This window comes from Prionailurus bengalensis, chromosome E1, assembly GCF_016509475.1.
Source record: "Prionailurus bengalensis isolate Pbe53 chromosome E1, Fcat_Pben_1.1_paternal_pri, whole genome shotgun sequence".
Taxonomy (NCBI): Eukaryota; Metazoa; Chordata; class Mammalia; order Carnivora; family Felidae; genus Prionailurus; species Prionailurus bengalensis.
Genome location: NC_057347.1, coordinates 55099653 through 55114030, shown reverse-complemented (window position 1 = coordinate 55114030; position 14378 = coordinate 55099653). Strand labels below are relative to the sequence as shown.

Here is a 14378-nt window from a genome sequence, read left to right as displayed (position 1 = left end):
TCTTCCAAGGGTCAGACCCATCTGCTTATTTCAAAGAATGTTTTTAAAATTGAGATCCTAGAGATAATAGTCGTATTTTTTATCTTCCCAGAAAATTAACAAAGCATGTTGATTTTGCATGTTAATAGTATGTAATGATAATACTCAATAGTAGTATGTTTTAGACTGATAATAGTTGCTGGTTCTCTTTAATGAAGCAATTGTTTCATTTTTGAAACAGTAGTTTATATACTATTACATAATAATAGTACACATTTTGGATTGATACTGTCTGATCTTCAAATAATAAAACAACAGTAATGCCACTCCAGGATTCTTTTTCACAAAACCCCTGGGGCCAGAAGTGTTTCATAATTCTACATGTTTTGAGTTTTAAATTTTTTTCAACGTTTATTTATTTTTGGGACAGAGAGAGACAGAGCATGAACAGGGGAGGGGCAGAGAGAGAGGGAGACACAGAATCGGAAACAGGCTCCAGGCTCTGAGCCATCAGCCCAGAGCCCGACGCAGGGCTCGAACTCACAGACCGCGAGATCGTGACCTGGCTGAAGTCGGACGCTTAACCGACTGCGCCACCCAGGCGCCCCTGTTTTGAGTTTTAGAAAGGGTACTTACCACAGGGTCTTGTTGATACATTTGATTACCCTATAGAACTTTATCTTAATAATCTTTGTATCCCCAGAGCACAATGCTTGGCAGTATAATAGGTTTTCAGAAAATGCTTATTTTAATCACTACCCTTGCCTACCACTTAGTGTTCCCGCGTTAGAGAAAACAAAATAATCTCCCTACTCCAGGCTCTTGAGAGCAGTGAATTTTTTTCTCTTTTTCTCCCTAGGAACCTCCCCTCCCCCACCCAGTTTGTACTGGTAGGTGACATGGTGGGACCCTGGGAGCCCATACAGACCACAGCCTTCCCACCCTCACCCACCATCTCCTTCACTGGCCCTGCTCCTCCCTCGGAAGCAGTCTCTTCCATTCCTTGTACATCGGTGGGAATTGAGGCTTCGTGCTCAGACTAGCGTGCCATTGAGACACGAAGGAGGAGTCAGTTGTGTCTACTTCAGTTAACGCAAAACGATAAGAAGCCCTTTAGATGACTTGACCCACCTCGAATAGCAGCCCAACTGTCCCTCTCCTTCACTGTCACTGCTCTCATGGGTGGCCGTCATTTCTTTCCTCTCCCAAGCACCAGAGCGAAGATCTTAACCCCATGTAATCACACACCCGGCTCGGTGTCACAGAGCCCAAAGGGGCCCTTAAGATCATCTAGTTCATTTCTCTTTATCCTAGAAATTAGGGAAGCTATTTTTATTTCACTGCTATAATTTCAGTAACTTATGAATTTAGTTCTCATTATAAAAGACATTGTAGGAAACTGTAGAGCAGAGCAGTACATGAGTTTCTCTCTACACACATACCCCTTTCAGAGGTGACCACCACTGGCAGTCAAGTACAAGCCAAATGCTGGGCGCCTGGGTGGCCCAGTCTTTAAGCATCTGACTTTGGCTCAGGTCATGATCTCACAGTTGGTGAGTCTGAGTCCCACATCGGGTGAGCTTGTGCCCTGCTCTGGGTAAAAACACAAGCCCCAGGTGAACCTCACTTCTCTCTCTCCCTCTCTGGCCCTTCCACATGTGCACTTCCTCTCTCTGTCTCTGTCTCAAATAAGAGCTAAATGCTATTTTTTTTTTTTTTTTTTTTTTTTTTGAGTAGGCATTAAAAAAAAAAAAATACTTCCAAAGGTGTCTGTGGAAGAGATTCCTGGACCCCTGTCAGTGGATTGCTAATACTCCTTATTTGAAGTCCCCATAACATTAGATCAGGGGTTTACGAACAGCCATGCCCGGGTCACTAAAACATAGGCACAAATGGTAACGACCAAAAAACTCCAGAAGATGAACACAAGACTAGTACAGATGTCCTGGAAAGTATGCTAAGGACAGCTTTGCATCCTTGTAACCATTTAGTGTCAGTATTTGCTTTGGGGGCTGTGTGAACTTTCCATGGACAGCATCATGGGATGCACTCCATGGGGAAAAGCAGTTGGGTAGTGGTTACCGGGAGTGGGGGGGACTCCTTAGATCACACAGTGGGAGCTCCCTCGGTCCGTATAAGCCAGGTAGTCTGTACACATCTGTTCTTTCAGTTATCCTCAAAATAGATCAAAGGTTGGCTAAACTCTGTGTAAAGGACCAAATGATAAATATTGTAGACTTTGAGAACTATTTGCGATATCTGCCATGTCACATATTTCGAATTTTTTTTTAATAACCCTTTAAAAATTTGTCAAAGTCTTAGATTGTGGGCCGTATAAAAACTGGGCATATTTGGGCCGAGGGCCATAATTTTAATTTGCTGGCTCCTGCACTCAATCCAGTCATAACAAAGTAAACTTCAGTTCCTTTTCATTTCCATATTTCTGTGCTGAAAGGGAATTCAGCAGAATATCATACTGCAACTTTTATATTAAATAAAATGCCAGTGGCTCTAAATCCTTGTTTTTCTTCAAATTGTTGGAGGTAATGTAGGCGTTTCGAATCCAACTGTTGGGAAAACACAAGAAATGCCTCCTTCCTCAGAAAGTACGAGTTACTGCCCCATTGCGCAGTTGATGGCTTAGCCCTCGAGGAAGAGTCCCTATCCTGCCTTGTCCTCTTTCAAGTACCCTAAAGAACTCTGGAATAATAATCTATCGGGAAGCATCCAGGACAGCCTCCGTGGTGGTGGTCTTTGCAGCCTCTGGCTGAAATGCGGGCAGTGCTTCTCCACTGCAGGCTCAGAACAAGGAAACCATATTGCTGAACAGACTGTGGCCATGGGTCTTTGCAGCAGTTGGCCTCATGGACACGTATTCTGTTCCAGGACTGCTCTGACTGGTCATCCATAGGTACAGTGTCCACGTCGCTCCCATAGCTGTGGGAGAGCACAGGGGATTAAGCCCCCCTTCCCTCTCCCCTCCCTCCTTCCTGTCCCCCTGCCTTTAGTTTTTGTTAGGAGGAGGGAAGTTTCAAATGGAGTACGGCCTAACACAGCATTCAGGTTAACAAATTAAACAGACTACCAAGTGATTGGTGGCAGAAGTGTTGCACCACGGGTTGTACATACTGGGGGTGGATCCAGATCTATGCTTTTCACACTGAGCGCATGTGGATGGGAGCCTGTGGGGTATAGTAAAGAATTAAATTGGACATGAGCCACCTCCTCTCGTTAGCTTTCTCCTTTGCTATTTGTGTCAGAGTATAAACCCAACTTTGAAAGATTTAAAAGATTGTGACCGTAGTCATGTTGTTACATATACGTGTCACTATTTAAATGTTGTAACTGGGAGCGATTGCTTATGTTGTACGAATACCCCTTATGTTCCGGGACATCCATGAGAGGGAGAGGGGGAGAGAGGGAGAGAGAGGAAGAGAGAGAGAAGAGAGAGAGAGATTAGTAAAAACGGAAGCAGATACAAAAGAAGTATAAAATGGTCTCCAGCTAATTTTCTGGTTTTCCATCTGGGTGCTTATAATGAGTGTGTTTACTTTGTAAAAATCCCAATACAGAGTACTTTATTTCACTATAGTTTATCTTTTTTTTTTATTCTTTTTTTTAACGTTTATTTTTTTTATTTAACGTTTATTTGTTTTTGAGAGAGAGAGAGAGACAGAGCATGAACAGGGGAGGGGCAGAGAGAGAGGGAGACACAGAATTGGAAGCAGGCTCCAGGCTCCGAGCCATCAGCCCAGAGCCCGACGCGGGGTTCGAACTCACGGACCGCGAGACCGTGACCTGAGCTGAAGTCGGACGCTTAACCAACTGAGCCATCCAGGCGCCCCCGTTTATTTATTTTTGAGACAGAGACAGAGCATGAATGGGGGAGGGTCAGAGAGAGAAGGAGACACAGAATCTGAAACAGGCTCCAGGCTATGAGCTGTCAGCCCAGAGCCTGATGCGGGGCTCGAACTCGTCAACTACGAGATCATGACCTGAGCCGAAGTCAGACGCTCAACCGACTGAGCCACCCAGGCGCCCCAAGTTTATCTTTTTTAACTGAAAACAAAACTGAGTTAGTTTTAAGCTGGGGCAGGAAAACACTGGCCAGATCTACGAATTTGTGCGTCGGAAGCAAGGGTCTAAAATCGACCCCCCATAACTGCTGACAGTTGCTGCTGTGGGGACTTTGAGGGAAGTCTTGCTTTTTATTTTTACTCGACGAATATCTATGCTAGTCAGCTGCTCTTTCGTAGTTGGAGATCATTCTGTTGTATTAATATGTGACGTCTCTCGTGCGGCCTGACTTCCAGGCCTGGAGGACTTACCCTTGAGTTACTTGTAGGAGCCAGAAGCTAGCTCGTAGCAGCTCCTCAGCAACCTGGCATTATAGTACTCAACATGAGGAACGCACAAGAAGGTAGGTTTAGGAGTGTTTAAAGGTGAATCCAGCTAATAGCAGCTTCTGAACATATCTTCCCTAGCAGCTCACTCCATTTGAATGTCCGTATAGTATGTTACCTTAGAGGGGCGCCTGGGTGGCTCAGTCGGTTAAGCGTCTGACTTCAGCTCAGGTCATGTTCTCACAGTCCGTGAGTTTGAGCCCCGCGTCGGGCTCTGTGCTGACAGCTCAGAGCCTGGAGCCTGCTTCAGATTCTGTGTCTTCCTCTCTCTCTGCCCCTCCCCTGCTCATGCTCTGTCCCTCTCTGTCTCAAAAATAAATAAAAACATTAAAAAAATTTTTTTAGTATGTTACTTTAGAGATTCCGTACTTGTAAGGTAGAAGTTAGATTTATTACTTTAACGGACTTTCTGGTACCTTTGTTATTACAGCTTGTATATATAAACAGACTTCCAAAGTATCATGTAAAGAGTCTGATGAAGCAGATAGATCTTTATTAGCTCTAAGTAATACCATTGCTTTTTATTTTTTTAAATGTGTGTTTGTTTATTTTGAGAGAGAAAGTGAGCCAGGGAGGAGCAGAGAGAGAGAGAGAGAGAGAGAGAGAGAGAGAGAGAGAATCCCAAGCAGGCTCCATGCCTCCACACCGTCAGCATGGCACTCGATCTCCCAAACCGTGAGATCCATGACCTTAACCAGAATCAGGAGTTGGATGCTTAACTGATCGAGCCACCCAGGCACCCCTATCATTGCTTTTTAAAATAATAACACATTAAAGACAAATTTGAAAAGAGAGTATTGTTTTCACAGTTCACTCATCCTAATTAGTAATGGTTTTCGTGTGAAATAGGCAGCTATGACTTTAAGCTCTTTTCACCGGTCGTCCTCCTCCTCCTCCTCCTCCTCCTCCTCCTCCTCCTCCTCCTCCACAGGCCAGATACTCCCATAGTTTTGCATGAATTCACCCACTTTTTCTTGTGGCCAAGGTGAATTAGCATTGAGAGCAGAAGAATCTGTAACCTCCAAATGAAAAGCTGAATTTTGCCACTAGCTGCCTCTGCATAGGATAAATTATAATGTTCCTGATGGTTCCTAGAAGCCGACTCTGAGCAGTGATGGCAGAGAGCGGGGCCTCGAGAGGAGTGCCAGCCTTTGTGATAGCAGAGGCTGCTCTCTCAGAGCCTGACCCTCTTTGCCTTGGGCCGTTACAAGAAGTAGCCCTGTCTCGAGTTTCTGGGCCTTCCGGTTTCCTACCTCCATTTCCCTTAAACCCACTGTAGCAAAACCGTGACCTTGGCAAATGGCTGCAAGTAGAGGCCTGTCTTTCCTTATGTGGTTCTTCCGGTGCTTCATATTGACAGACCCGGGCTTTCCCCAGTGCCCTACTGATGAGTCAGTAGGGAGCCCAGTGGTCCTTGGCCCGGGAGGCCCATCTTTAAGTGTCTTCCTCTATAGGAAGAGTGGCCCACGATCATGCCTTATGAGTCACTTTCTGGAGAGTAGGGTAGGGAACAGTCATTTGAAGGGAGATGGTCCATCTCTCAAGGGAGAAGCTGACTTGAATGGCTTTGTGGGGCATGTTGACACTAGAGGGTAAAGAGGGAGGCCCCTTCCTTTGGCAAGGAGTGTTCTGTTACTCACATTTCGGAGGCTGGATATCCCGTTTCTTTGTGGGGAAGCAGATGTTGACTGGCTTGTCTTCCTTCCTTAGGTGGTTTTTTGGCAAAATCCCCAGAGCCAAAGCAGAAGAAATGCTTAGCAAACAGCGGCATGATGGGGCCTTTCTTATCCGAGAGAGTGAGAGTGCCCCTGGGGACTTCTCCCTCTCTGTCAAGTAAGTACTTCCCGCTCTGGTCTCCTGGAGTCCTCTCTCTGATGATCTGAATTGTGAAGCCACAGGCCGGGTGTCTGGCTACACACACCAAAGGTTAGCGGCTGGTAAAGGATTGGCCTAAACTGTGTTTTACCAAATCAGAAAGTTGTACATTAAAATAGTAATTTCTGGCTCCTCTTAAAAATTCTACCAGCATTGAGTTTAGAGCCCCGTGACTCCAGCGTTCAGTTGGTGATGCCTAGCTTGAATCTACACCGTCCTGGGCCTCTCACTTTGCCTTTAAAAGGTTAACACAAGGGTTTGGGGGTGTTTTGCTTTCCCCTGCGGTAGATATAAATGTGAAGGGGAACTGGAAAGCTGGGAACGAATGGGGAAGGTGGGAATTTTACCGCCCAAGGAATCATGGAGGCTAGAGGTTGGAACCTTGAGGGTTCAGAGCAGATCGCTTCTCATCTGTGAAATAAGGATTTTTAATCAGTGTCATTTCCATATGTGTTTTGACTCCATCTTTTTCCATTTAATGTATTATCATAGGCACCCCTGCCCTGGGAATCTTACACATCACTTATACATCATTTATACGACAGTGTGATTAGGTTACATGCAGACCCAGATCACTGGGTGTTGTATGTAAGTGATGAGTCATTAAATTCTCCTGAAACTAATATTACACTATATGTTAACTAACTAGAATTTAAATAAAAACTTGAAAGGTTAATTAATTTTTTTAATGTGTATTTATTTTTGAGAGAGACAGAGCATGAACAGGGTAGGGGCAGACAGGGAGGGAGACACAGAATCCTAAACCTTCAAGCTCCAGGCTATTAGCTGTCAGCACAGAGCCCGACATGGGACTTGAATTCACAAACCATGAGATAATGACCTGAACTTAAGTCAGATGCTTAACCAACTGAGCCATCCAGGCACCCCTACATTGATTAGTTTTAAGCGAAGCCCATAAGACGATTTATTTGCCATTTGCACAGAATGTAGATATTTCAGTTTCCAGAACCAACTGAATATCTTGTTTCATTTTAGGAACCAGTATGGTTTTTGGAAATGTAGATTTAAACTGAATTTTTGTGTTCCTTTCCTCACTGAAGGTATGGGAGGCGGTTTTTTGTGATACAGTACTTCACAGATCAGTGTCCTATAGAGTGAGTTTTTTTAGTCCCAACATGAAAAAGTCAAACCGGTTCTAATTATTATCATCAGAATTTTCCTCTTCTACCAATGCCTTTTTTTTTTTTTTTTTTTTTTTTTTAAAGTTTCATTTATTTGAGAGAGAGAGGCAGAGAAAATCCCAAGCAGGCTCTGGCTGTCAGCTCAGAGCTCAATGTGGGGCTGCATCCCACGACCCTGGGATCATGACCTGAGCCGAAATCAAGAGTCAGATGCTTAACCCACTGAGCCACCCAGGTGCCCCCTAGGTGTTTGTGTTGTTGAAGGTAGTAATAACATCTGTTTCAAATTTTATTTTTGAAACAGTAAATGCATGGGCTCTTTAAAGTTTTGTTTTGTTTTTTTTTAATTTTTTTAACGTTTATTTTTGAGACAGAGACAGAGCATGAACGGGGGAGGGGCAGAGAGAGAGGGAGACACAGAATCGGAGGCAGGCTCCAGGCTCTGAGCCATCAGCTCAGAGCCGGACGTGGGGCTCGGACTCACGGACCGTGAGATAGTGATCTGAGCCGAAGTCGGACACTTAACTGACTGAGCCACCCAGGCGCCCCTAAAGTTTTATTTGATAAAATGGAATGGTTTCAGGAGATTGCCATTGGCTACCGCATGAGCATGCACAGTACTTACTGGTAATCAAGGCCTCCAACCTCATACCACCTGCCATGGTGGTGGCCGTCACTCAGAACTAACCCACGAGTAACTGCTTGTCCTCCTCGTTTGATAGTGTTTGATTTCTACTCAGATCAGCATAAAACGTAAGGAAACAGATGATGAAACACAGGATAACAAGAAACATCAAGGTAGTAATCACACCTCAAGATACTCAGGGCCATGGTCTCACGGTTCGTAGGATCAAGCCCCACATTGGGCTCTGTGCTGCAGGTGCAGAGCCTGCTTGAGATTCTCTCTCTCCATCTGTCTCTGCCCCTCCCTCTCTCTCTCTCAGAATAAATAAATAAACACTGAGGAAAAAAAAAACCTTCTCAAAGGAGATTCAAGAATCCACAGTCTCTGAGATGTTTCTCTGTTGTCAAGATGTGAGTCAGTGATGGAAAACACTGTGGTAGGTAACAGCTCACTGTCTGGACCCAGTACACCTTTTAGAAACTGTCTGCCTCACACCGGTGGGGGTTAGGCTTCCGTGGCTTCTGTGGAGTCAGAAGTGTCTCTTGAATGTGGCCTCCTTCCTCCCGGCACACAGGGATTCCCATGAAACAGCAACACGGTTTCTGAACTCTTGGAATCCCCTGCTTGAGGCCCAGTGCTGCCACCTGCTGGGTGGTTTTTAAGAAGTTTTTCCATTTCTTTCCCCCTTTAAGACTGAAGGAGAGAAGAGACGCTGTCCTTCATTTACAGATGTTCATCAAGTGCCTTGTGAGGGCTGAGCACTGGTGCCCCTGCTGAGGACCCAGCAGTGAGCAGGACAGGCAGAGCCTTGCTGAGCTGCTGCTCCAGCCACGTAGCACTGTGGTCAGGGGCGGTCAGCACCCAGTCGCGGTCCCACTCCTGTGGGTTGATGGAAGAAGGTGATAGGCACGCCTCTTGGACTTACTGTTCTGTTACGTCCTTTTGTTCTGATACTTTTCTCCCATGAGTAGAACTAAAATCCCTACGCAGGAATCGTGACTCTAAACTGTCCCAGTTCCGGGAAAGTTGTTGAAAGTATGTCCAGTCCCTCCTCTCTCTCCTTCCTGTCCCACCTTTTGTCATCTTGAAATCTCACATAAGGTTTTAATTATTTTTTTGCTTGAAAAGTTAACAAAGTCACATTCTCTGCCTTGAATGAGGTTCTGTTTGATGTGGTACGGTGCAGGGCACGCAGAGGCATGCCATAGGTTGGGCCATTCTCTTCTGTTTTACAAACATCTTCAGAATTGAACTGATGGACAGGGTTTCCCTATCTGGCCAGGGTACTTCCTGTCATCACTGGTGAGCATCAGTTCCCTAGGGGCTTCTCAGGAGCACTTGGTGTCCTAACTCTCCAGCGAGGGAGTCTTCTTGTGCCTCAGCCTGTGAGGAGTGTTGCCAGAATACTAGTCCTCACAAGACCCCTCCTTGATCTGATGGGCCGGTGACCCCCAGGGAGCCAGGACAGAGCCCTCTGACCTGTTCTCTGCGCCCCCAGGTTTGGGAATGACGTGCAGCACTTCAAGGTGCTCCGAGATGGAGCTGGGAAGTACTTCCTCTGGGTGGTGAAATTCAACTCTTTGAATGAGCTGGTAGATTATCACAGATCTACATCCGTGTCCAGAAACCAGCAGATATTCCTCCGGGACATAGAACAGGTGCCGCAGGTAAGCCTCATCAGAGAGACTGGGATCACTTTGAGCGATTCAGAGTAGCTCCTCGGGCAGGCCAGTACCTTCTCAGAGGATTACCGCCAGGGCTTCTGTGCTCATTGTTCAAAATACTACCTTTAGCTCATGTTAAAGGTTTGTGGTTGAAACAAAATAGCTTTGCCTTTTCCAGAGGCTCCCTCGGCTGAGGCAGTGCGTTGCTGGTTACCACCTATGTCTCTCTAGGGAAACGGTCTTTAACGCTGTCCAATATTGTATCGCTGGAAGCAAGTTAGGAGGAAAACCTCGCTTGTTGAGGGAGTGGAGTCCACGCTCATTCCTGTATTCCTATGTTACGGGGAGCTCCACTTTTGTTTGTTTCAAACAAATTTTTTTAATGTTTTTATTTATTTTTGAGACAGAGACAGAGCATGAGCAGGGGAGGGGCAGGGAGAGAGGGAGACACAGAATCCGAAGCAGGCTCCAGGCTCTGAGCTGAGGGCACAGAGTCCAACGCGGGGCTCGAACTCACGGACCGTGAGATCATGACCTGAGCTGAAGTCAGACGCTTAACCGACTGAGCCACCCAGGCGCCCCTGTTTGTTTTATTTATTTATTTAAAGTTTTTATTCTGAAGAGCGCGAGTGGGGGGGAGGGGCAGAGAGAGAATGCCAGGCAGGCTGTGCACGGACCGCACAGAGCCCATTGTGGAGCTCGAACTGACCTAAGCAGAAATTAAGAGTCGGACACTTAACCGACTGAGCCACCCAGGTGGCCCTCCACCTTACTTTATTTAAGCTATTGACTCTGTAAAACCTTAAGGACTTTATAAGCAATAAAGTGATGGGAAGTAAAGCCTTTTCAAAGCCTGGAGTTGTAAACCAAAGCCTGATTGCTGTTTCCCAAGTTCCTTCCCTGAGAAAGCAGTACTTGCTTCGATGGTGTGGTGCCCTGGCCGCCGTGGCGGAATAGACTCCAGCGTGTTCTAGCGTGTTGTGGGCTTTGGTGAAAGTAGTCTGTACCCACGAGAGTAGACGTAGGACCTATAAGGATAAATGGAGGGGGAGGAGAAATGGGAGGTCATCTCAGGAGACATAAAGAGTCGCACACATCTGTTGCGCCCTTGTGACCAGCCCCACCTAGCAGGGGGCTGGCTGTGAGCAGAGACCCAGCATGTGCTCTTTCCCTGCCCCTCTTCTGCAGCAACCAACATACGTCCAGGCCCTCTTTGACTTTGATCCCCAGGAGGATGGAGAGCTGGGATTCCGTCGGGGAGACTTTATCCACGTCATGGATAACTCAGATCCCAACTGGTGGAAAGGGGCCTGCCACGGGCAGACCGGCATGTTTCCCCGCAATTACGTCACCCCTGTGAACCGGAACGTCTAAGAATCAAGAAGAGATTATTTAAAGAAAGTGAAAAATTTAAAACACATACAAAAGATTTAAACCCACGAGCTGCCTTAACAGCAGCCCGTGAGGGAGCTCAGAACACCTGGCTGGGTCACCTGGTGACCCTCTCACTTTGGTTGGAACTTTGGGGGGGGCGGGAGGGGGTGTTGGATATAAAAATGCCAAAACTTACCTATAAATTAAGAAAAGAGTTTTTATTACAAATTTTCACCGCTGCTCCTTTCTCCTCTTTTTCATCCTTTTCCTCTTCTGTCCATCAGTGCATGACGTCTAATACCACATATAGTCCTAGCTGATGCCAATAATAAAAGAAAAGAAACCAAGCAGGCTGGTATTTTCTCTATGCAAACTGTCTGTCGTAGTCGGAATGACAGAAGAAAGAACAGCCGTCGTTGTGCTCCTCGATGCACAGAGGAGAGGGCAGTGGGTGGCAGCCCCTGCCGGTCACCTTCTGCCAGAGGGGCGGCCCCCAGCCCCAGCGTCTTGTGACACAGTTGGAAATGGAGCAGGGCAAAAGGAAGGACTGTTGGCCCCTCACGGCTTCCCGAGAAAAGTCAACCTGAAAACCTTTGTCTCTTTTCTATGTTGTTTTCTCTCCACGTGGTATCATTAAGCACGTTGATTTTTCATAGTGCCTTTTTCCTTATTTCAAGAGTTGCTTATGAGTGGTGTTTTTTTTTTTTTTTTATTTGTTTTAAAATAAGTTAAAGACAGTCCAGAGCTTTTCAGCCAATTTGTCTCCTACTCTGTGTACATCATCCTCCCTGGGTAGGGGGAGGGAGAGAGGGAGCGGGGTAGAGGAGAGGAGGCCAGCGCAGGTGGAGGGTGTGGGCATTTCTGCCTGTCCACAGCCACGAGCCTGGAACGTTCAGCTTTAATATTTGTCCAGCCCTCTGGGGTTTGCAGTGGCACCTGCTGCCGGGGAAGGAGGAGAGGTTACAGCTTCTCCCACATCGGACTGGATCTCACCTAGGGAGGAGGGGGGTCAGAGTCCTTGACCTCGTGATCTAGGCTGTTGTCTGCCCCTCCTCAACTCCAGAGCGCCCACCGCCCTTCCCCCCACCCCCTCCAGACACAAAACCCTGGAGCCAGCAAGTTCCAAACAGGAAAGCCCAAGGAAATTAAAACGTCCCTCTGTGACTGTCCCAGGTTGTACTGTGTTCCAGCACTGGGGTGGAAGATGAGAGCTTCCATTTTTCTTGCTCTGAAACAGAGGTGTCCGTGGCTTTCTTCGTTTGTGCTGACTCCCTAACCTGCCCAGGCGAGCACTGGGGCAGCGTTGATGAAGTGGCTGGGTTTTCGTGTCTCTGTTCCCAGGGGGCTGTGTTTATAGCTGCCCCCCCCCCCCCAGGAAGTGTCTCCGTGAGGCAGGGACTGTTTGGGGAAGGACAAGTGGGAAATGTAGGAAGGCCGTGTCCATGGCAGAGCTCTCTCTGCACGCCTTGTCAGCTGCTTGCCCCTCATAGTGATGTGCCTGTGAACTTTCTCCACCTGATCCCATTCCTGCAACAAAAAATGGGGCTGCCCGGAGTTGGTGACGGCCTTTGGATTCTGAAGTCTCCAATTGGTTGGAGGTTGGAGTCTCCCCTGGACTTTGGTTATGGAGCGGGACTCGGCCCGGAGTACTCAGAGGCCCCGGAGGCGGCTGCTCTTCTGGACGGAGCATCTGCCACCTCACGTCCTTTCTGGTAGCTTCTCCTTTCCTTGGTGATGATAAGAGGAATCTCTGGCATTCTACACCTGGACCATTTGATTGTTTTATTTTGGAATTGGTGTATATCATGAAGCCTTGCTAAACTAAGTTTTGTGTGTATATATTTAAAAAAAAAATCAGTGTTTAAATAAAAAGACTTATGTACTTAATCCTTTAACTCTGCGGATAGCATTTGGTAGGTAGTGATTAACTGTGAATAATAAACATACAATGAATTCTTCACTCTGTATCTTTTCTCCTTTTTTTCCCCCTTTCGTCTTAAAGTAAAAACCTAAAAGCTGTGTCAGATGTCAGGACTCCTGTGTCCTGTTTTCTGACTCACCTAGCCCCTTGGGGAGCATGTGGGTCTTGCTGGGCCCCTGAATTAAGGATGCCCACACTCAGCTGTTCATCAGGGTCCCTGGGGGGCTTGTTCACAATGTGGATGCCCAGACCCCACCCTTGGGTGCTCCGAGATGCTTGAGGGCACAGCCAGGCATGCCTGGTGTTTTGGGTTTTTTTTTTTTTAACGTTTATGTTTGAGAGCGCGTGAGCAGGGGAAGGGGCAGAGAGATTAGGGGGAACAGAGGCTCTGAAGCAGGCTCCTTGCTGACAGCAGAGAGCCCCATGTGGGGCTTGAGCCTGCGAACTGTGAGATCATGACCTGAGCCCAAGTCAGACGCTTAACCAAAAGAGCATGGCTTCTTTGGTTCTCATCCCCTCTCCCCCTCCCTTAAATAAAGGACAGAGGCACAGAATGCTGTGTGTTGAAGCAGTCTCCATGTGCTAAGTAGCTAAAAAAAGCGTCTGCTCAGCTGGCTGTTGCAGGGTGAGACCAGGAGTGTCTGACCACATCATGCTGGCTGTCCTAGACCAAACAAGTGTTGTTTGGGGAGAGCCTGATGGAAATTGAACCCAAGGAATTTCTTGGTCTGTGTTGTGTGTGTTTTATGTTTGTTGTTGTTGTGTTTTGTTTTTGAGAGCAAGAAATTGGGAGACTGTGCCAGTGGGGGAGAGAAAGAAGGAGGGAGACAGAATCTTTTTTTTTTTCTTTTTTAAGTTATTTACTTTGAGAGGGAGAGAGAGAATCCCAAGCAGGCTCCACACTGTCCATGCAGAGCCCCGTGCCCGGTTCAAACTCGTGTACCGTGAGATCATGACCTAAGCCAAAACCAAGAGTAGGACGCTTAACCGACTCAGCCACCCAGGGGCCCCGTGTTCGTGGTCTAGTTCTTAAATACAGTTCAGCATGCTACCTCATTTGTGGTTGCCCTACTTGTGCAGTAGTTTTCAATTCGCATTTCTTCGATGGCCTCAGTGGATACTGTCCTGCTGGACTCTGCTGGTCTCCTGGACCACCTGTGCTAGCTACTCCGAAGCTGAGCAGTTGTTTCCAAAGTGGGGCCATTTTAGTGAAAACTTAAGGCCCTGCCCATCAGCCTCCTTGTGGCTTTTTGCTCTGTTTGACTCATTGCGTCAGAACAGCATTGGAATTAATGGGAACGGTGATGCTTTTGCAGAGTTTGGTCACAGGTTTCTTGGTGTTTGGATCCCCTTCCACCATGAATGTGTAATTCCTGGGGAGGCATGCCCCATGGA

At 47.0% G+C, this 14378-nt stretch overlaps 1 protein-coding gene across 1 annotated transcript in view; it reads left to right on the top strand.

Annotated features, from left to right (window-relative positions):
* Positions 1-13022, top strand: part of GRB2 (growth factor receptor bound protein 2) — a 72149-nt gene extending 59127 nt beyond the window's left edge. The window contains exons 4-6 of the mRNA XM_043585260.1: positions 6093-6215; positions 9523-9691; positions 10877-13022. Coding sequence (XP_043441195.1) covers positions 6093-6215; positions 9523-9691; positions 10877-11062 — 478 coding nt within the window. The 3' untranslated portion in view covers positions 11063-13022. The remainder of the gene's footprint in view (positions 1-6092; positions 6216-9522; positions 9692-10876) is intronic.
* Positions 13023-14378: the final 1356 nt, after the last annotated feature.